Here is a 21893-nt window from a genome sequence, read left to right on the forward strand (position 1 = left end):
AGAGATGGAAACGCTGTGGAAGAAATTTTATAAGTAAGTATTTCTTCTAAAAGGTAAGTGCGAACCGGGACAGATCAGAGGCTAGCCATTGTGGAATGTGCTAGCCCTGACTGTCCTGGGGGTATGTTTAGTAAAAAATGACTTCTGTGCCCGGAACTCCGCTTTAATTCATGACTGTGACGGTACTAACCTTCACTATGGGTGAAAGACAGAAAATGAATGGTTTGGATTGTTTCTGCTGCCCTCTCTGGGGGAAAGAGAGGTTCACCCACTGGAACCTGGAGCCTTGTCGTAGGTCCAGGGTGGGTAAGTGACGGCGAGACCCCAACCAAGCTGCGGCGGTTCTGAAGAGGTTACGGTGTCTGGTGGAGTGCTTGGAGCCCTCGGGAAGCAATAGGAGCATCCGTCAACTGGGGTACCCAGTCGGGGTGCCGGTTGATCCGTTACAATGACAAATAAATATAATGAAATTAAATAAAATATTTTGATAATGGTTATGCATTTTATTGTAATAGAATACAACATGATTACAGATATATCAAACTACAATTAAACTCCAAAAAACTCCACTTCTGGTCGCCAGTCCTCAGGAGGGATGTGTTGGAGCTGGAGAGAGTCCAGAGAAGGGCAACTAAACTGATTTAGGACCTAAATTATGAGAGCGCTTACAAGCGCTTGATTTATTCTCTCTAGAGAAGAGACGCCTGAGAGGGGACATGATAGCAATTTATAAATACCTCAATGGTGATATCAACATAGAAAAAAAACTATTCAGTCGCAAATAATGTATGATGACACGAGGACATACAATGCGATTAGAGGAGAAGCGGTTTAACCTCAGACTACGCAGGGGGTTCTTTACAGTAAGGGCTACAAGACTGTGGAATTCTCTACCACAAATGGTAGTAACTGCAGGGAGTATGGCTACTTTTAAAAGACTCTTGGACGTACATCTCAAGGATAAAAACATTCGGGGGTATGGGAAATGAATACGTCCACGCAGGTTGAACTGGATGGACTATTGTCTTTATTCAACCTTAACTACTATGTAACTATGTAATTATAACAGGTAGGTATATCAAGAAGAGCTGACGTGAGGGAATTAAATTCCTGCATAGCACAAAATATATTTTTTGTGATGGTACATACAGTAGTATTATTAACATTTGATATAACATTAAAAACATGATATCTTGGTATCCATATAACTCAATGAATTTCGTGGTTCTCTACCCACTTCATCAGGAGTATGATGCAATAGAGATATCTAAAGGTGTAAATAGATATAATATTAGAAAAAAATTCCCTATGCCACAGGGGATAACAATTGCTCTCTAAAAAATATATGGGGGGGGGGGGATAAATTAAAATAACATAATTACCTATAGGTCAGCTCGGAAAAGCAACCAGCCTCAGGGAGAAAAATGGGGGCGTCAAACACAAGTCTTTCCCGAGGCTGAGGTGGGAGGGGCCAGCCCCTGCAACAAGGGAACAAGCCAAGGTTAAGCCAGGTCAGCAGGATACCATTTCCGAAATTGTGAACTGTATAATTTTATATATAAGGGCTGGTCTCATCCACGCTAATCTAAAAGGATATAGAAGGGTTATATACTGTAGGATGTGTATAAAACTTGTGATGAAAAAATGACTGGAATGTTAGGTGAATAGTGTGAAACAAGGGTCCAAAGAGGAAATATTCGTCTATGCAGAAACCAGAACATAGACACCAAGAACCAACATCAAGAACTCAGTGTTGGAAATGTAAAAAACAACAGGAAAGTGAGATAATACATAAGACCCCACATCTCTATTCTACACTGGAAAGCCTGAGATTAAATGAAAAATCTCAGGCTTTCCAGCCGAACACACGACTATTTACAACTGCCGGGGCCGGATGTGACGTCACAATGTCGCACCCAGTCTCTGAGAGCCATAGAGATGACCAGGTACCATCTGGTCCTCGGTCAGCTCTATGGTAAACTTCCACCGCCAGCAGATTCCTTCTCCGGCTTGCAGATCACACGGGCGAGATGTCACAATGTCACACCCAGTCTCTGAGAGTCATAGAGATGCCCAGGTACCATCTAGTCCTCGGTCAGCTCTATGGTAAACTTCCACCACCAGCAGATTCCTTCTCCGGCTTGCAGATCACACGGGCGAGATGTCGCAATGTCGCACCCAGTCTCTGAGAGTCATAGAGATGACCAGGTACCATCTAGTCCTCGGTCAGCTCTATGGTAAACTTCCACCGCCAGCAGATTCCTTCTCCGGCTTGCAGATCACACGGGCGAGATGTCACAATGTCACACCCAGTCTCTGAGAGTCATAGAGATGACCAGGTACCATCTAGTCCTCGGTCAGCTCAATGGTAAACTTCCACCGCCAGCAGATTCCTTCTCCGGCTTGCAGATCACACGGGCGAGATGTCACAATGTCGCACCCAGTCTCTGAGAGTCATAGAGATGACCAGGTACCATCTAGTCCTCGGTCAGCTCAATGGTAAACTTCCACCGCCAGCAGATTCCTTCTCCGGCTTGCAGATCACACGGGCGAGATGTCACAATGTCGCACCCAGTCTCTGAGAGTCATAGAGATGACCGGGTACCATCTAGTCCTCGGTCAGCTCTATGGTAAACTTCCACCGCCAGCAGATTCCTTCTCCGGCTTGCAGATCACACGGGCGAGATGTCACAATGTCGCACCCAGTCTCCGAGAGTCATAGAGATGACCGGGTACCATCTGGTCCTCGGTCAGCTCTATGGTAAACTTCCACCACCGGCAGATTCCTTCCCTGGCTTGCAGATCACACGGACGAGCCAGTAGAGGCACCAGAGGGAAGGCCAGGCCTATTTTGTATTTTGCCACTTTTCTCTTACATATAAAAATCTGTATTTTTTATTTTTTTTTACAAAAAAAAATTATTTAGCATCCCGAACATTTATATATTTTATATATATATATATATCTATATATATATATAGATATATATATAGATACATTTTTATCAGAGGCCCTAGAGAATAATTGAAGAGGGAGGTTTGGGACTTTAAATGAAGCACACAGCTATAAAATTACGTAAAATCAATGAAAAAAAAGTTTATTTGTACATATACACATATTGAGTCGTTTCAAAATACAATGAATAAATAGTATTGCTCATTAATAGAACATATATATATATACACTATGTTCTATTAATGAGACTTCTGAGCATGGAATGAACAAGTTAGCGACATTACAACATCGATCTTTTTCCATTCTTCAAGAACGACCTCTTTTAGAGCCTGGATGCTGAATTCCCCATAGGTGTTTGGGTTCAGATCAGGAGACATACTTGGCCACTGAATTACTTTCACCCTGTTCTTCAGCAATGTAACAGTGGCCTTAGATGTGTGTTTTGGATCATTGTCATGTTGGAAAAGTGCACAACGACCAAGCGCATGGAGTGATGGTAGCATCTTCTCTAGAAGGGGAGTACATCTGTCAATTCATGATACCTCCAATGAAATGCAGGTCCCTGACACCAGCAGCCCCACAGACGGACAATACCATCACTATATTTCACTGTAGGCGCCATACATTTTTCTTTGTACTCCTCACCTTTGTGATGCCATAAAGTTTTGAAGCCATCGGTTCTAAAAACAATTATCTTGGTTTTATCACTCCAGAGTACGTAGTCCCAGTAGTCTTCTTTTTTTTTTTTTAGGCGGGCTTTTTTGTGCATTGGCTTAAAAGAGGCTTCCTTCTTGGACAATTCCCCTTTTCTCTCTGCAGTGTACCCCGTATTGTGTCACGGAAAACAATCACCCCAGTTAGGCTTTCTACTTAAGCTAACTGCAGTGAACTTGCATGGCTTTTTTCTTTAACCCTTCTCATCAGAAGACTCTCCTGACGAGGTATTAACTTCCGTGGATGGCCTGGACGCTGGACGTATCTGTAAGATGGTTGCAGTTCCATCTTTGGTAAATTTTTGGATCATTTTTGCTACAGTATTCTGACTGATAAGTAAAGCTTTGCTGATCTTCTTGTAGCCTTCACCTTTCTTGCGTAAAGAAACTATTTTTTCTCAGGCCTTGTGTGACATTTCTCTTCCATGTGGTGCCATTGCTGACAGCATTAAATGGGAAGGGGTTTTCTTTGTTAACTAACGCCCTTTATAATCAACCTTGGGGCGTTGTAAATTTGGAAGGCCTAAAGCTGATTCAAAAAAAGCCATGCAGCTTTGCTCCCTAAGGGAGCCCATTGATTTGAATGGAAGTCGCATCCTAGTCGGATCATGATAATCAGACTTGTGCTCTGAGGATCTTGAAAGGGATATCCACGCCAAAATGAAAAAAAAAAAGAAAGAAAAAGAAACAGCGTGGGGTCCCCCCCCCCAATTTCCATACCAGTCCCTTTGAATCTGGAATGGATCTTGAAAGGAAACCCCACGCCAAAAAAATAAATAAATAAATAAACGGCGTGGGGTCCCCCCCAAAATCCATACCAGACCCTTATCTGGGCATGCACCACAGGGAGGGAGAAGACCGGATGGAGACGACGAGGGGGAAGACCTGAAGCAGAAGATTGGAGGAAGATTTTTAATAAAGGACTTCTCAAAACCGTCTCATGTCATTATTTACACTACACTGCCTTTTTTGGGGTGAATGGATAGGAGTACAATGTAGCCCATACTTATTTACATAGGGGGCGATCTGGGGGGCCCCCTTGTTACAGGGGGGTGTCCAGTTTCCGATAAGCCCCCTGCCCGCAGACCCCCACAACCACCGCCCAAGGTTGTTGGGAAGAGGCCCTTGTCCCCATGCGGTGAGGGAGGGGTGCAGAGCCCCCTTTGCCCCAAAGCACCCCCCCCCATGTTGAGAGCGTGTGGCCTGGTATGGTTCAGGAGGGGAGGGGGGCGCTCACTCGTCCCCTCCTCTTTCCTGATTTGCCGGGCTGCATACTCGGATAAAGGACTGGTTTGGATTTTTTTTACCAATTTTCCGTGGGGTTCCCTTTCAAGAACAATACCAGACTCAAAGGACCTGGTATGGAACTTGGGGGGGACCCCCACACCGTTTTTCCCATTTTGGCATGGAGTTCCCCTTCAAGATCCTCCGAGCACAAGTCGGATCATCGTGATTAAACTTGAATGCGACTTCTTTTCAAATCAATGGGCTGAAAGTCGTATCAAAGACGGCTCATAGGCAATCAATGATTTTGAATAGAGGCATAAAAACGCTGCTAAAAAGCTAAACGCGCATTAACGCCAATGGAAAAAGCTACTAAAAGCACGTTGTTACTGCTGCTTCCTGGCATTGGTAGTGGCTTTGCAGTTCGTTTTTTCTAATGCCCTGTGTGCATGAGGCCTTAATGTTCGGATTCTAGCTCCAAGGCTTCTGGTGTTAAGTCAACAATAACTACAGAAGCAGGGCAAAGAAATCCCCCCAACAAAATCAGGAACCTAATAGAGGATCTGCATGTTGGCTGTATGGGTCGAGACCACTTATCCTTAGGTTTGTAAATCAGGAATGTTTGAAGCTTTGGATAAATCAACTGCGACCTCATTCCTCATTGGACAGGTTGGAATGTTGCTAACTTTTCTTTGCACTTAGACAGTACAGTATAGAGTTGAGGATTGAGGAAGGCACCCAATAATTCAATTTACTTTCCCCACTGCCTGACCACACTTTTTGCCGTCTTTGCTAATACAACACCACTTGACTGAACTGCAGAATTAGGTAGGTTTGCGGATTGTGACAACCATGGATCTTGCCTATGCAATGTGCATCAGCACGGCCACTTGTAGTCTCCAGTGGGACAGTGTGTGACAGAGCGACATCTCAGAACAACCGAGAGACAGAGACATAAATGTCTGCACAAGGACCGCCATGACAGGACCACCAAATATAATTTTAATAAATACATTTTAAATTACATTGACATAATAAAGCTTACAGGATATTGTACATTTCATGTAACAGTAATCCTCCGTGTAGCCCTAATCTTTCCGTAATGCTAGTTCTTGCTGTGGGCCATACTCTAAAGCTGGGTACAAATTATAAGAACATCAGACCAATGATCATCCAGTTTTCTTCGATGTCTCACAACAAGTCGAACTCGGGGATGGTACTAATTGTACAAAAATTCCTAAACGACAAAGGCTTTTTTTTATGTGAAGGAGAAACTTTGTAGTGTAGCTTACTGTTGTTTATTGTTTCTGATCATGCATCTTTTTTTGTACGAAAACAGTACACATTAAACATAAATCGTTAGTTCTGTTCACGTACGATTACAATTTTGGAGTTTGTCCCTTCGGATATTTTTGTTTGGAAAGTTTGAATCAGAAAGAAAGTTGTGTACACACTATAAGCCTAAATCTAACCCTCCTGGCTGTGGGCCATACTCTAACCCTTAATTGAACCCTCCTGGCTGTGGGCCATACTCCAACCCTAAATCTAACCCTTCTGGCTGTGGGCCATACTCCAACCCTTCTGGCTGCTGGCCACACTCCAACCCTAAATCGAACCCTCCCGGCTGTGGGCCATACTCCAACCCTAAATCTAACCCTCCTGGCTGTGGGCCATACTCCAACCCTTCTGGCTGCTGGCCACACTCCAACCCTAAATCGAACCCTCCCGGCTGTGGGCCATACTCCAACCCTAAATCTAACCCTTCTGGCTGTGGGCCATACTCCAACCCCAAATCTAATCCTCCTGGCTGTGGGCCACACTCCAACCCTAAATCTAACCCTTCTGGCTGTGGGCCATACTCCAACCCTTCTGGCTGCTGGCCACACTCCAACCCTAAATCTAACCCTTCTGGCTGTGGGTCATACTCTAACCCTTCTGGCTGTGGGCCATACTCCAACCCTAAATCTAACCCTTCTGGCTGTGGGCCATACTCCAACCCTAAATCGAACCCTCCCGGCTGTTGGCCATACTCCAACCCTAAATCTAACCCTCCTGGCTGCGGGCCATACTCCAACCTTAAATCTAACACTTCTGGCTCCTGGCCATACGCCAACCCTAAATCTAACCCTCCTGGCTGCGGGCCATACTCCAACCCTAAAATTTAACCCTCCCGGCTGTGGGCCATACTCCAACCCTAAATTTAACCCTCCCGGCTGTGGGCTATTCTCTAACCTTTCCAGCTGTGAGCCATACTCACACCCTAAATCGAACCCTCCCAGCTGTAGGCCATACTCCAACCCTAAATTTAACCCTCCCGGCTGTGGGCTATTCTCTAGCCTTCCCAGCTGTGGGTCATACTCTAACCCTAAATCGAACCCTCCCGGCTGTGGGCCAAACTCTCACCCTAAATCTAGTCCTCCTGGCTGTGGGCCATACATTAAACCCTAAATCTAACCTTCCCTAACCAACCTCTATGTAATTCTAATTCCTTTTAAAGAATTAAAGGATTTTGCCTTCTTGCAAATCATCTGGAATGTAACTAATGACCAGAGCTAGATAATCCATGAGGCACCCTGTGAATGTCCATAGAGCCCATCTACAGCCTTGATTTTCCTGCTGTATACCAGGGGCATAGCACAGTTGGCCAAAGCTGTGCACCTGTCCCTCAGCTGCAAACTACCTACAAATGTACCCTCCCTTGTGGTCTGATGGCGCCATGCCAATACAGAGAATGCAAATGGCGCACCTTCTGTGTTAGTATTGCATTTCTTTTCATTGTCAAACCAGCTACCTCGCCTAAGCACTTTCTGCCTTAAAGCCTCCCTCCAGATTTATTTTCACATTTCTAATAGTTTGTTTCAAGGTGGCCCAAGCAAACTATTTCGGTTACTAATTGATGGGCTGCTGTCAATCCTGTATAAACTGTATGTAGCATCAGGAACTGCCTGTCTGCTGCCGAAACAAGATCTAGTCAGGCTGAATGCTTCGCAGCCATTCAAAGGAAGCTTTGCATTTTTATCAGTGAATACACAGCTTCCTCTGATTGGCTGAGGTGGAGAGGCAGGTGTAAGACATTTTGATTTCAACCTCAGCCAATCAGAGAAAGTCTTGCACTCAATGATAAAAATACAAGTTTTCCTGTGAATGGCTGGGAAGCGCTCAGCCTGACTTGATTTTTTTCTGGCAGCAGGTGGGAAGTCCCCCTCCTGCTGCCAGACTACAGCGCTGTATACTGTATGTAGCTCATGCTACACAGAGTTTATACAGTGCAGACAGCAGCCGCATTAAAGCGGAGTTCCGCCTTCCCCTCCACCTCCTCCAAAAACTAAAAGTCAGCAGCTACACATATTGTAGCTGCTGACTTTTAATATTAGGACACTTACCTGTCCTGGAGTCCAGCGATGTCGGCACCGCAGCCGATGTTTCCATCGGCTGTCGGGTGCTGCCGCCGCCATTGCCGGTAAGGGAACCCGGCAGTGAAGCCTTGCGGCTTCACGGGTGGGTCTCTACTGCGCATGCGCGAAGCCCGCTGTGCATTCCTATTGGCTCCGCGGCAGGGGAAGGAGGAGGGGGCCAAACTTCCGAGGGACGGCGCCATATCCCGGAAGTGGGGAAGGGCCCCGAATACACTTTGTCTGTGCTTGGAGTTGTGCAACAACAGTGTCCATGCAGCCACTGTGTTCCAATTGGCATGTATGAATCCGCTTTCACAGGGATGCACGGAACATCTGTGCATTTCCCAAGTGGGCAAATACAGCCCTAAAAAAGGGGTGTACGCTATAGTAGTGTGAACGAGGCCTAAAGAGCACTCATCACGCACAGCCGACTCTGGAAACCAGCAGGACATGTTGTGAGGGTCAGAATCTCTGAACACAGCTTCCTTCATTCAGAAGTTATAGCTGGTTTAATGTTTGTGTGGACTGTTATTGCAATACATTTTTCCACGTAGGGTTCATTACTTGTGATCACCAGTAGAAGTATTTACCGTATATACTCGAGTATAAGCCGACCCGTATATAAACTGAGGCACCTAATTTTAACACAAAAAATTGGGAAAACATATTGACTCGAGTATAAGCCTAGGGTGGGAAATGCAGCAGCTACTGGACCCAACTGGACCACCACGAGACCCAAAACAGGGGCTGCGGACATGGTACAGGAGATGCAGGGCTTTTGGCATGGTACAGGCGATGGTACAGGCATAGCACAGGAGATGGTACAGAAGATGGTACAGGCGATGGTCCAGGCAATGGTAAGAGAGATGGTACAGGCATGGTACAGGAGATGGTTCAGGCATGGTATAGGAGATGGTACAGGCATAGCACAGGAGATGGTACAGAAGATGGTACAGGCATGGTACAGGAGATGGTCCCGGCAATGGTAAGAGAGATGGTACAGGCATGGTACAGGAGATGGTTCAGGCATGGTATAGGAGATGGTACAGAAGATGGTACAGGCGATGGCACAGGAATGGCACATGAGATGGTACAGGCATGGCACAAATGGTACAGGCATGGTATAGGAGATGGTACAGGAGATGGCACAGGCGATGGTACAGGAGATGGTCCCGGCAATGGTAAGAGAGATGGTACAGGCATGGTACAGGAGATGGTTCAGGCATGGTATAGGAGATGGTACAGGAGATGGTACAGGCGATGGCACATGAGATGGTACAGGCATGGCACAGATGGTACAGGCATGGTATAGGAGATGGTACAGGAGATGGCACAGGCGATGGTACAGGCATGGCACAAATGGTACAGGCATGGCACAGATGGTACAGGCATGGCACAGGAGATGGTACAGGCATGGCACAGGAGATGGTACAGGCATGGTACAGGAGATGGTACAGAAGATGGTACAGGAGATGGTACAGGAGAATGGTACAGGCAAGGCACAGATATGGCACAGATGGTACAGGCATGGTATAGGAGATGCAGTGCTGCAGACATGGTACAGGATCTCCTGTACCATGTCCTGTACCATGCCCGCAGCACTGCATCTCCTGAGGAGATGCAGGGGCGTCTCACTTACCTTTCCGCCTTACATTTAAAAATGGCGCCGCCCGGCGCCAACACGTCACTGCGCATGCGCCGTCTGCCCGGGAATAGCCGAACATGTACGGGCTTTCCTGAGCGGCGGTGGCGCATGCGCACTGACCGGGGAAAAGGTAAGTGAGACCGTGACTCGAGTATAAGCCGAGGGGGGCTTTTTCAGCATAAAAAAAGCATGCTGAAAAAGTCGGCCTTTACTGGAGTATATACGGTAAATGTTTCAAAATGTGCTGTTGTGGTGATAAATCTTCCTCATTTTCACCATGAATATGGCTGCCGCCCAATTTAAGCTCTCCAATGTGATATATTACTTTTTCAGGTAAAACATTTCCCGCACTCTGGACATGACTACTGTATCTCCTCCGTATTATGGGTTTTCTTGTGATAAACAAAAGCTGAGCGTGTAGTAAAACATTTTTCACATTCCGAACAAGAATACGGCTTCTGACCGGTGTGAGTCCTCTGATGACCAACAAGAGCTGAATTTGTAGTAAAACATTTCCCGCATTCGGAACACGAATACGGCTTCTGCCCGGTGTGAGTCCTCTGGTGATAAACGAAAGCTGAGCGCGTTGTAAAACATTTCCCGCATTCCGAACACGAATATGGCTTCTGCCCCGTGTGAATCCTCTGATGATCAGCCAGAGCTGAGCTTGTAGTGAAACACTTCCCGCACTCTGAACATGAGAACGGCCTCTCCCCGGTGTGAGTTCTTTTGTGATTAACGAGAACCGAGTGCGTAGTAAAACATTTCCCGCACTCCGAACATGGATATGGCCTCAGCCCGGTGTGAGTACTCTGGTGTTTGACAAGAGCCGAACTGGTGGTAAAAAATTTCCCGCACTCTGAACAAGAATAGGGCTTCACCTCGGCATGAGTTCTCTGATGTTGGAGAAGACGGGCATTTGTTTTAAAGCATTTGCCACACTGGGAACAGAAAAACGGCCTCTCACCTGTGTGAACCCGGAGGTGGTAAGTAAGATTGGACTTCTGGCTGAAACATTTCCCGCATTCTGAACACACATAGGGGGTTTCTTCGGGGTCAACTATTTCTTGATTAATTAAGCACAATTTCCGAAGAAAACATTTCCCGCACACAGAACATGGTTTCTCTCCTGCGTAGGATCTGTGGTGTACGGTGAGAGTTTCATACCTGGTCAAGAGTTTCCCGCAAATGTAGCATGAGAACTTTTCATCCCCTTTGTGATCTGTATGATGGGTAATAGAATCGGAATGACTGAGAAAACTCCCCCCATGTATAGAGGAGTTAGATAGAAGATTTGCACTGGGAAGGACTGGATGGGGATTTTCGGTACTGATTTTGTTTCCTAGAGACCTGGACGTTCTGTACTTTAGGGGGGGTTCCTCCATGTCATTACTAATGTGTTGTCCATCTGGGGAAAATAGGAGATGGAAAAGGAATAGAAACAGTTAAGAAACCATTAAAAATGAAGTTTTGCATTTTGCCTTCCCTGGTTCCTCCTGTCCATCCTCATGAATATGCTGATATTTCTAACCACTTCCCGACCACCCGCCCGCTGCGGCAGGGCGCCCCCCCCCCCTGCGCGAACCGGCGTAGGTATACGTCGGTTGGTGCCTGCAGTTAGGGGGCGAGCGCCCCCACTCGGCAGCAGGGATGCTGATGCACGGGGCAGCCGGCTCCGATTGCCGCCTGACACCCGCGATCGCTCCCCGCTGAGAGAGAAGGACGATCAGCTGTTGTAAACAAAGCTGACCGTTCTTCTCTCTGGAATGATCACAGAGTGCCTGTGATCCTTCTATACTTTCCTCAAGAGCCCTTAGCCCAAATGCCAATGGTGGTCTAGCTCTTGGAGGAGGTATGCAAATATTATAATGCCTTCATTGGTATCAGCCTGGAGCAGTGGATTTGCATGCAAACCACACCCTAGTTAAAGCCCACTGTCAAGAACGTATGCGCTCCTGCTCAGTCATAGCAGCTGGTTCCAGCATCCTGGTTTTGGCTGTGGCATTCTTCTTGTATATTTGTCCACCTGCAAGGTGACTGATGTGGCTAGACTCTAGGTGGAGACCAAACCTGATATAAGCCAGCCGAACCTTCAGTCTCATGCTTGTTATACAGTGTGTAATACCTGATCAAACTGCCTATTTGTCTGCCCTGCTCTGCTAGATTGGATTTCCCTGTGCATGACCTCAGATCGGATATTGACTATTCTCCGAACTCTGCCCGCATTTTACCTGGATTGTCATTGAACCACTCTGCCTATTTGCTTTGCTCAGTTCGCGCCTGCCCTGGTGTGGTCGCCAGGCACTATAGCATTGTGTATAAGTCCTGGGGGCAACCCAGTACTGGTAGGCCTGCTTGTCTTATGGGAAAGGGGGCTGCTATAGGTGAACAAAGAAGCCAACTATAGTGTCTGAGCACCTGCGTTAGGGGTAGGTGTGACACCCATATGTGAAGCTGAGCCTCAATGAGTCAAAGGTATTCTAAAAGTACAATTTGTTTTTAATAATATGTTATACTTACCTGCTCTGTGCAATGGTTTTGCACAGAGCAGCCCTGATCCTCCTCTTATGGTGTTCCCCACTGGCGCTTCTGGCTCCTCACCCCTGCTGAGTGCCCCCAGATTAGTGACATCCTCTCGGAACTGGAGAGCACCCCCCCCCCATATTATATATATATATATATATATATATATATATATATATATATACTGGGCAGGTGGGAAGTGGTTAACAAATCACTGCCCCTGTATTCCGCCTTCTCCCACCACCTACTGCATCTGAACCCCCTATTCTCTCATCGCTGACCGTACCTACACCCCTTCCCCCATATCTCAACACCCAAGGCACCTGAAGCACACAACAGGTGAGGAGGATTCTGGGATAATCACATGACATCCTCTGACCGATGTCACATGACAATACATTTTCTCATCAGGAAACAAGGCAGGAACCATACAGGCAAACAATTATACAATGAAGACATGTAGTGACATTCATCCAAGGAGGCACATTATAAGAGGACATTGAGGGAGCCAAGACCTGGTCATCCCTTATAAGAAAATTCTGTATACCTGGACACAGGCCATTAGATTTTTCTTGCTTATCCTTGGTTCCTCTATCTATAGTGACTGAACAGGAAGAATCAGCAAATCTTTTCTTCATTATAGTGTTTATTCCTCACCTGTGCTGATCTCTACAGGAACTTCCTCCTCTTTAATCCTCACATGTACTTCTTCCTCTTCCTCCTCTGCTTTTACGTCCCTCTGAGTGTCTCCGGTGTCTGTGAATAAAGATGAGAGTGAAGCCTCCTGTACTGAGATGTATGAGAGACCCCAGAGAGTGCGTGTGTGGTAACCCCCAGCTCTGCTGGTCCTATGGTTTTCTGATCCTCCTGGTCACGTCTCTTGGCTGGTAACACACAATGAGATGATGTGAGGAGGAGAGCCGAAGTCTAATAGAGGCTGATGGCTCCTGACTCCCCCACTGGGCACATACTGTCCCCCCATTACTGTCTACTGACAGAGGAGGGGGGAAGAAGAGATTGTTGTAGTGACTGAAGAAGGAGAATCTGGGGCTCTTCTCTGGATTTACTGTTTATTACTCACCTGTGCTGATCTCTGGAGGGATCTCCTCCTTACACGGTTCGTCACCCATCACATATGGTTCTTGTTCATCTTCAACTTTTTTTACAATAAGGTCTTTACCCTGGTTATGATACATAAGGTTATACAATACTTCATCTCCAATTCGATTAAATCAACCATAACATTAGCTTTCATTAAAACTCTTAGTTTCATCTACCAGTTCCTCCTGAGGGATCTCCTGATCTTCCTGTGTGGAGTTCCGGGAATACAGAGGACGGGGACATCTCTCTGGGGGATTTCTGTTACTGGATCCATCTGTAGGAAACACACACACTGACTGAATACATTGTTTCTATGTCTTTATATCAGAGGATGTGTGTATCTAGGGGGATCCTCAATACAAGAAATTAATGTCTCCTGTTACCCGGTGATGTGAGGGGCAGCCGCTTCTCCATCATGGCGTCCTTGTAGAGGTCCTTGTGTCCTTCTATATACTCCCACTCCTCCATGGAGAAATAGACAGTGACATCCTGACACCTTATAGGAACCTGACACACACAATGATACAGTCACCATCCAGACACATCCCTTGTCTGTTACTGGATAATGTCCCAGAATTCCCGGCACCGCTCACCTCTCCTGTCAGCAGCTCAATCATCTTCTGGGTGACTTCTAGGATCTTCTTGTCGTTGTTTATCTCTGTTATTAGGGAGCGAGTTGGAGGCTCTGTCATGGTGCTCTGTTTCCTGCTCCAACTTTGTAACACACCAGTTATGTGATCTTCAAATGGCTTCTTCACTATAATGCATTCCTGTGTTTTATAAAATAAATAAATATCAGTACATAAGTGAGTAGAATCATTTACATTTCACTGTAAATAATGCCATTTTTGTCACTGGGAGTTCCCTAAATCCATCACTTTGTCAGGTCTGTGTTTTATTAATAGAGATAAGAGTGATGTCATGTGACCTCCCAGAATCCTCCTCACCTCTCCGGTCAGGTCTGTGTTTTATTAATAGCGCTAAGAGTGATGTCATGTGACCTCCCAGAATCCTCCTCACCTCTCCGGTCAGCTCTGTGTTTTATTAATAGAGATAAGAGTGATGTCATGTGACCTCCCAGAATCCTCCTCACCTCTCCGGTCAGCAGGTAGATGATCTCCAGCGTGAGATTTAATATCTTCTCAGTCATGTTTCTCTGCTCTTTCTCCATCCTCAGTCAGGTGATCCGTTTTGAGGTGTTCCTTTATGGACAGTTTTACCTTCAATTTGTCTACAAATAGAGAGAAAAAGAGAACCTGTCATACCTGTAAGAAAACACACACCAAAGTCTGTACCCTTCTGCTAATGTATAGATACCGATATGGCACAGCTCACATTGAGCATCCCATCCCCCCCACAGTAGGTCATATTGCTTTCCTCAGGCCTGGTATGCATACTTGCCAACTGTCCCGTTTTTGCCGGGATAGTCCCGGCAAATAGGAGCCTGTTTCGGGTAATTTACATTGTCCCGGTAAGCACCCGTTAATCGGGCTGCCCGTAAATGCAGCGTTCACATACAATGTCTGCCGGGCTCAGGAAAGCTTGTACAAGCTTGGCCGGGCGCATGCGCAGTTACGTAATGGCGCCGCTTGGCGCCATTTTTAAATCAAAGGCACTCGTTCTCGGCAGCGCCTCGCCGGTGCCAGCTGCCACAGCAGAGCAGAGTTTGAAATTTCCTTTTCAATTTCCTGTAATTCTCTTTTTATTGAGTAGACCCTATAATCTGATAAAAAGTAGGCAGAGATTAATTATGTGGAGTGGGTGGAGCGTCAGGAAAGTAGGCGTGGCAAGTAATTGCTAGCTGTCCTGCAAAGTGTCCCTGGAAATTTTTTTCAAATGTTGGCAACTATGGGTATGGGGTTGGTAACAGGAAGAAGAGGATAATTTTAGAGGGAATAAAGTGAGCCCTAAACAGCCAGGATGAAAAGGCCAGGCAGAGCCAATGGGTACATCTGCACATGTGCCATAATGGTGGCACCCAAGAAGGGTTGGCGGGGGGGGGGGGTGGAGCCACCTGGAAGGCAAGCTTTCGCTTCTGATGAAGTTCCATTTTAAATAATAAAAAGAGGGCTGGGGAACGGAGAGGTGGTACCGTTTACAGGGGAGTGACTGGGTGTGGCGATCTGGGGATGAGCTTAGGAATTAAAAAGTAGGCGGGTCTAAGTGACAGGTTGTGATGGACAAAGAGAAAGTGGGCGGGGACTACGTGCGTGCAGATAAATAAAATGAATGTACAGAAACGCACTGCGAGGGGCTCACAGAGAGCGTGAATACAATCAGCACTACTCCAGATGATTATGGAGAAAGTGGGGGAGGCAGGGCAAGGCCTTTGTACATAGGTCCTTGGGACGAAGGTAAAAAATATGTGGCAGTCCCCCACAATCCGGGACAGCTGGGAGGTCCCCCATCCCCACCTTGCGTTGGATCTCCTAAACTTGCGTCGGACCTCCCCACCTTGCGTCGGACTTTCCCACCTTGCGTCGGACCTCCTCACCTTGCGTCGGACCTCCCCACCTTGCGTCGGACCTCCTCACCTAGCGTCGGACCTTCCCACCTTGCGTCGGACCTCCCCATCTTGCCTTGCGTTGGACCTTCCCACCTTGCGTCAAATCTCCCCACCTTGCGTCGGACCTTCCCACCTTGCGTCGCACCTCCCCACCTTGCGTCGGACCTTCCCACCTTGCGTCGGACCTTCCCACCTTGCGTTGGACCTCCCCATCTTGCCTTGCATTGGACCTTCCCACCTTGCGTCAAATCTCCCCACCTTGCGCCGGACCTCCCCACCTTGCGTCGGACCTTCCCACCTTGCGTCGGACCTCCCCACCTTGCCTTGGACCTTCCCACCTTGCGTCGGACCTTCCCACCTTGCGTTGCGTTGGACCTTCCCACCTTGCGTCGGACCTCCCCACCTTGCGTTGAATCTCCCCCCCTTGCGTCGGACCTTCCCACCTTGCGTCGGACCTTCCCACCTTGCGTCGGACCTCCCCACCTTGCCTTGGACCTTCCCACCTTGCGTCAAATCTCCCCACCTTGCGTTGAATCTCCCCCCCTTGCGTCGGACCTCCCCACCTTGCGTTGAATCTCCCCCCCTTGCGTCGGACCTTCCCACCTTGCGTCGGACCTCCCCACCTTGCGTCGGACCTTCCCACCTTGCGTCGGACCTTCCCACCTTGCGTCAAATCTCCCCACCTTGCGTCGGACCTTCCCACCTTGCGTCGGACCTCCCCATCTTGCCTTGCGTTGGACCTTCCCACCTTGCGTCAAATCTCCCCACCTTGCGTCGGACCTTCCCACCTTGCGTCGGACCTCCCCACCTTGCGTCGGACCTTCCCACCTTGCGTCGGACCTCCCCACCTTGCCTTGGACCTTCCCACCTTGCGTCAAATCTCCCCACCTTGCGTTGAATCTCCCCCCCTTGCGTCGGACCTCCCCACCTTGCGTTGAATCTCCCCCCCTTGCGTCGGACCTTCCCACCTTGCGTCGGACCTCCCCACCTTGCGTCGGACCTTCCCACCTTGCGTCGGACCTTCCCACCTTGCGTCAAATCTCCCCACCTTGCGTCGGACCTTCCCACCTTGCGTCGGACCTCCCCATCTTGCCTTGCGTTGGACCTTCCCACCTTGCGTCAAATCTCCCCACCTTGCGTCGGACCTTCCCACCTTGCGTCGGACCTCCCCACCTTGCGTCGGACCTCCCCACCTTGCGTCAAATCTCCCCACCTTGCGTTGAATCTCCCCCCCTTGCGTCGGACCTCCCCATCTTGCCTTGCGTTGGACCTTCCCACCTTGCGTCAAATCTCCCCACCTTGCGTCGGACCTTCCCACCTTGCGTCGGACCTCCCCACCTTGCGTCGGACCTCCCCACCTTGCCTTGGACCTTCCCACCTTGCGTCAAATCTCCCCACCTTGCGTTGAATCTCCCCACCTTGCGTCGGACCTCCCCACTTTGCGTCGGACCTTCCCACCTTGCGTCGGACCTCCCCACCTTGCCTTGGACCTTCCCACCTTGCGTCAAATCTCCCCACCTTGCGTTGAATCTCCCCCCCTTGCGTCGGACCTTCCCACCTTGCGTCAAATCTCCCCACCTTGCGTTGAATCTCCCCCCCTTGCGTCGGACCTTCCCACCTTGCGTCAAATCTCCCCACCTTGCGTTGAATCTCCCCCCCTTGCGTCGGACCTTCCCACCTTGCGTCGGACCTTCCCACCTTGCGTCAAATCTCCCCACCTTGCGTCGGACCTTCCCACCTTGCGTCAAATCTCCCCACCTTGCGTTGAATCTCCCCCCCTTGCGTCGGACCTTCCCACGTTGCGTCAAATCTCCCCACCTTGCGTCGGACCTTCCCACCTTGCGTCGGACCTCCCCACCTTGCGTTGAATCCCCCCCCCTTGCGTCGGACCTCCCCACCTTGCGTCGGACCTTCCCACCTTGCGTCGGACCTCCCCATCTTGCCTTGCGTTGGACCTTCCCACCTTGCGTCGGACCTTCCCACCTTGCGTCGGACCTCCCCATCTTGCCTTGCGTTGGACCTTCCCACCTTGCCATGGTTTGTAAGGGAAGAGTCCCTTTTTGAGGACCACAATGAATGGAAAAAAAACATACGTGTACACATATAGAGTGCTACATAAATAGTCAGCACCATATAAATAAATCCCCACCTCTGAGCTTTATATAGGACATGTGACCTGACTACAGTCACATGACCCCCTTCCCCTGTCCATTCTACAGAGTGCTGGTACCCCCTCCTCTCATAATAAGAAGACATTATTACCTCCTCCTCACTTGACACACAACTCTGCAGCAGGAAGTTTATTTCAGCTACAAAATCTCCTCTCTCCACCTTTTCCGGCTACAATAAAATGGCCGCCGCCCCTCCTGTGCTGAGGACACTTTCTGTGCTCTCAGGGTCGCCCTCTTGTGGTGACTCTTCCTCCACACTGGAATAAGCAGTCCTCTGCGAGATTATCCAGCCAATCACTTACGCTGGACGTCACTATGGCAACCAGGAAGTAGCTGCGCGGAAATGGGAGGAGTGCTTCCGGTGCTGGGAGGAATAGTAACGATAGAGAGGCTAATGATAGGTGACAGAAAGGCAGGGCGGAAGGGAGCTTCATTGGTTGCCAGCCCGAGCTGACAAAGGAATAATACAATAAAATAGAGGCAGAACTTTGGAATTATGTTTTTCTTAGCTGGGCAAATTTTAGCTTTTAAAATAAGGAATATTTTAGCCCTTCTTATAGTGAAATTGCTGGAACTGTGTTATTAGATCTGAGCGCCCCCTGCTGGCTGGATGTCATACGACAAAACATTCAAATGCAATATTAACCATTTTAGCCCCTGAAGGGGGCTAAAACCAGGCCCTACTTGGCGATTCGGCACTGCGTGACTTTAACTGACAATTGCGCGGTCGTGCAACGCTGTAGCCTAATAAAATTGACGTCCTTTTTTCCCCCACAAATAGAGCTTTCTTTTGGTGGTATTTGATCACCTGTGCGATTTTTTATTTTTTGAGCTATAAACAAAAAAGCGACAATTTTGAAAAAATATTAAATATATATATATACAGTGGGTACGGAAAGTATTCAGACCCCCTTAAATTTTTCACTCTTTGTTATATTGCAGCCATTTGCTACAATGAATGTACACATAGCACCCCATACTGACAGAAAAACACAGAATTGTTGACATTGTTGCAGATTTATTAAAAAAGAAAAACTGAAATATCACATGGTCCTAAGTATTCAGACCCTTTGCTGTGACACTCATATATTTAACTCAGGTGCTTTCCATTTCTTCTGATCATCCTTGAGATGGTTCTACACCTTCATTTGAGTCCAGCTGTGTTTGATTATACTGATTGGACTTGATTAGGAAAGCCACACACCTGTCTATATAAGACCTTCCAGATCACAATGCATGTCAGAGCAAATGGGAATCATGAGGTCAAAGGAACTGCCTGAAGAGCTCAGAGACAGAATTGTGGCAAGGCACAGATCTGGCCAAGGTTACAAAAATATTTCTGCTGCACTTAAGGTTCCTAAGAGCACAGTGGCCTCCATAATCCTCAAATGGAAGACGTTTGGGACGACCAGAACCCTTCCTAGAGCTGGCCGTCCGGCCAAACTGAGCTATCGTGGGAGAAGAGCCTTGGTGAGAGAGGTAAAGAAGAACCCAAAGATCACTGTGGCTGAGCTCCAGAAATGCAGTCAGGAGATGGGAGAAAGTTGTAGAAAGTCAACCATCACTGCAGCCCTCCACCAGTCGGGGCTTTATGGCAGAGTGGCCCGACGGAAGCCTCTCCTCATTGTAAGACACATGAAAGCCCGCATGGAGTTTGCTAAAAAACACCTGAAGGACTTCAAGATGGTGAGAAATAAGATTCTCTGGTCTGATGAGACCAAAATAGAACTTTTTGGCCTTAATTCTAAGCGGTATGTGTGGAGAAAACCAGGCACTGCTCATCACCTGTCCAATACAGTCCCAACAGTGAAGCATGGTGGTGGCAGCATCATGCTGTGGGGGTGTTTTTCAGCTGCAGGGACAGGACGACTGGTTGCAATCGAGGGAAAGATGAATGCGGCCAAGTACAGGGATATCCTGGACAAAAACCTTCTCCAGAGTGCTCTGGACCTCAGACTGGGCCGAAGGTTTACCTTCCAACAAGACAATGACCCTAAGCACACAGCTAAAATAACGAAGGAGTGGCTTCACAACAACTCCGTGACTGTTCTTGAATGGCCCAGCCAGAGCCCTGACTTAAACCCAATTGAGCATCTCTGGAGAGACCTAAAAATGGCTGTCCACCAACGTTTACCATCCAACCTGACAGAACTGGAGAGGATCTGCAAGGAGGAATGGCAGAGGATCCCCAAATCCAGGTGTGAAAGACTTGTTGCATCTTTCCCAAAAAGACTCCTGGCTGTATTAGATCAAAAGGGGGCTTCTACTAAATACTGAGCAAAGGGTCTGAATACTTAGGACCATGTGATATTTCAGTTTTTCTTTTTAATAAATCTGCAACAATGTCAACAATTCTGTGTTTTTCTGTCAGTATGGGGTGCTATGTGTACATTCATGAGGAAGAAGAATGAACTTAAATGATTTTAGCAAATGGCTGCAATATAACAAAGAGTGAAAAATGTAAGGGGGTCTGAATACTTTCCGTACCCACTGTATATAATTATTAAATATTTTTTTACTTTCTGCTTTAAAACACAGCCAATAAAAAAAAAAATAATAATAATAATATTTCTTCATCAGTTTAGGCCAATTTGTATTCTGCTACATTTTTTTTTTGGTAAAAAAAATCCTAATAAACGTAAATATTGATTGATTTGCGCAAAACGTTATCGCGTCTACAAACTAGGGATATTGTTATGCCATTTTTATTTTATTTATTTATTTTTTCATTAGTAACGGTGGCGATCAGCGGTTTTTTAGCGGGACTGCGACATTGCGGCGGACAATTCGGACCCCTAACTGACACTTTTTTGGGTGGGACCAGTGACACTAATACAGTCATCGGTGCTAAAAAATATGCGCTGTTACTGAACTAATGACACTGGTAAGGGGAAGGGATTAACATCGGGCAATCAAAGGGTTAGGTGTGTCCATAGGGAGTGCTTGCTAACTGTGTGGGGGAGGTGCTTCGACTGGGGGGGGGGGGGGAGACTGGCGGCCGCAATTTCCGCCGGTCACCCGCAATCGCTCCCTGTGGACACATAACGGTGGTCTGCCTTTGTAAACACGACAGACCGCTGTTCTGTCAGTTATGAACACAGGGATCCTGTATTCCTCTTATTTAGGAACATGCAGCAAGCTCATCCCCCACACAGTTAGAAAGCACCCCCTAGGGACACATTTAACCCTTTCATCGCCCCTGGTGTTAACCCCTTCCCTGTCGTGTCATTAGTACAGTAACAGTGCATATTTTTAGCACTGATTACTGTAGTAATGTCACTGGTCCCCCCAAAAGTGTCAAAAATGTCAGTCAGGGGTCCGATCTGTCCGCCGCAATGTCGCAGTCCTGCAAAAAATCGCTGATCGCCGCCATTACTAGTAAAAAAAATAAAAAAACAATAAAAATGACAGAAATCTTTCCCTTAGTTAGTAAACGCAATAACTTTTGCGCAAACCAATCAAAATACGCTTTTTGCGATTTTTTTTCACCAAACATATGTAGCAGAAAACAAATTGGCCGAAAAATGTTAAAAAATTTTGATTTTTACATTTTTTTTGGAGAAATTTCATATAAAAAAATGTGAAAAATATTGTTATTTTTTGCAAAATTGACGCTCTTTTTTTGTTTATAGCGCATGATCAAAAAAATCAGTGACATCA

The 21893-nt window shown here is 47.3% G+C and overlaps 4 protein-coding genes across 4 annotated transcripts in view; all 4 read right to left on the reverse strand.

The window, feature by feature from the left end:
• The window catches only part of LOC309562634 (uncharacterized protein), a 148791-nt gene extending 133983 nt beyond the window's left edge, over positions 1 to 14808 (reverse strand). Inside the window, exons 1-3 of the mRNA XM_082266890.1 lie at positions 14650 to 14808; positions 14150 to 14326; positions 13940 to 14063 (exon numbers count right to left, since the gene is read on the reverse strand). Coding sequence (XP_082123016.1) covers positions 13940 to 14063; positions 14150 to 14326; positions 14650 to 14727 — 379 coding nt within the window. The 5' untranslated portion in view covers positions 14728 to 14808. The remainder of the gene's footprint in view (positions 1 to 13939; positions 14064 to 14149; positions 14327 to 14649) is intronic.
• Positions 1 to 21893, reverse strand: part of LOC309564371 (uncharacterized protein) — a gene marked incomplete at its 3' end in the record, with an annotated part of 548195 nt that overhangs the window by 517426 nt on the left and 8876 nt on the right. The window lies entirely within an intron of this gene.
• The window catches only part of LOC309562771 (uncharacterized protein), a 379789-nt gene that overhangs the window by 352073 nt on the left and 5823 nt on the right, over positions 1 to 21893 (reverse strand). The gene's annotated exons all lie outside the window — the stretch shown is intronic.
• Positions 10191 to 13651, reverse strand: LOC309563393 (uncharacterized protein; the record flags this gene model as incomplete). The annotated part of the gene is made up of 3 exons (XM_082267787.1): positions 10191 to 11340; positions 13113 to 13211; positions 13537 to 13651. 3 exons carry the CDS (start codon positions 13649 to 13651, stop codon positions 10295 to 10297), a joined length of 1260 nt encoding a protein of 419 aa, XP_082123913.1. The 3' UTR covers positions 10191 to 10294.

The sequence above is a fragment of the Pelophylax lessonae genome, assembly GCF_965119305.1.
Source record: "Pelophylax lessonae genome assembly, chromosome: 9".
Lineage (NCBI taxonomy): Eukaryota > Metazoa > Chordata > Amphibia > Anura > Ranidae > Pelophylax > Pelophylax lessonae.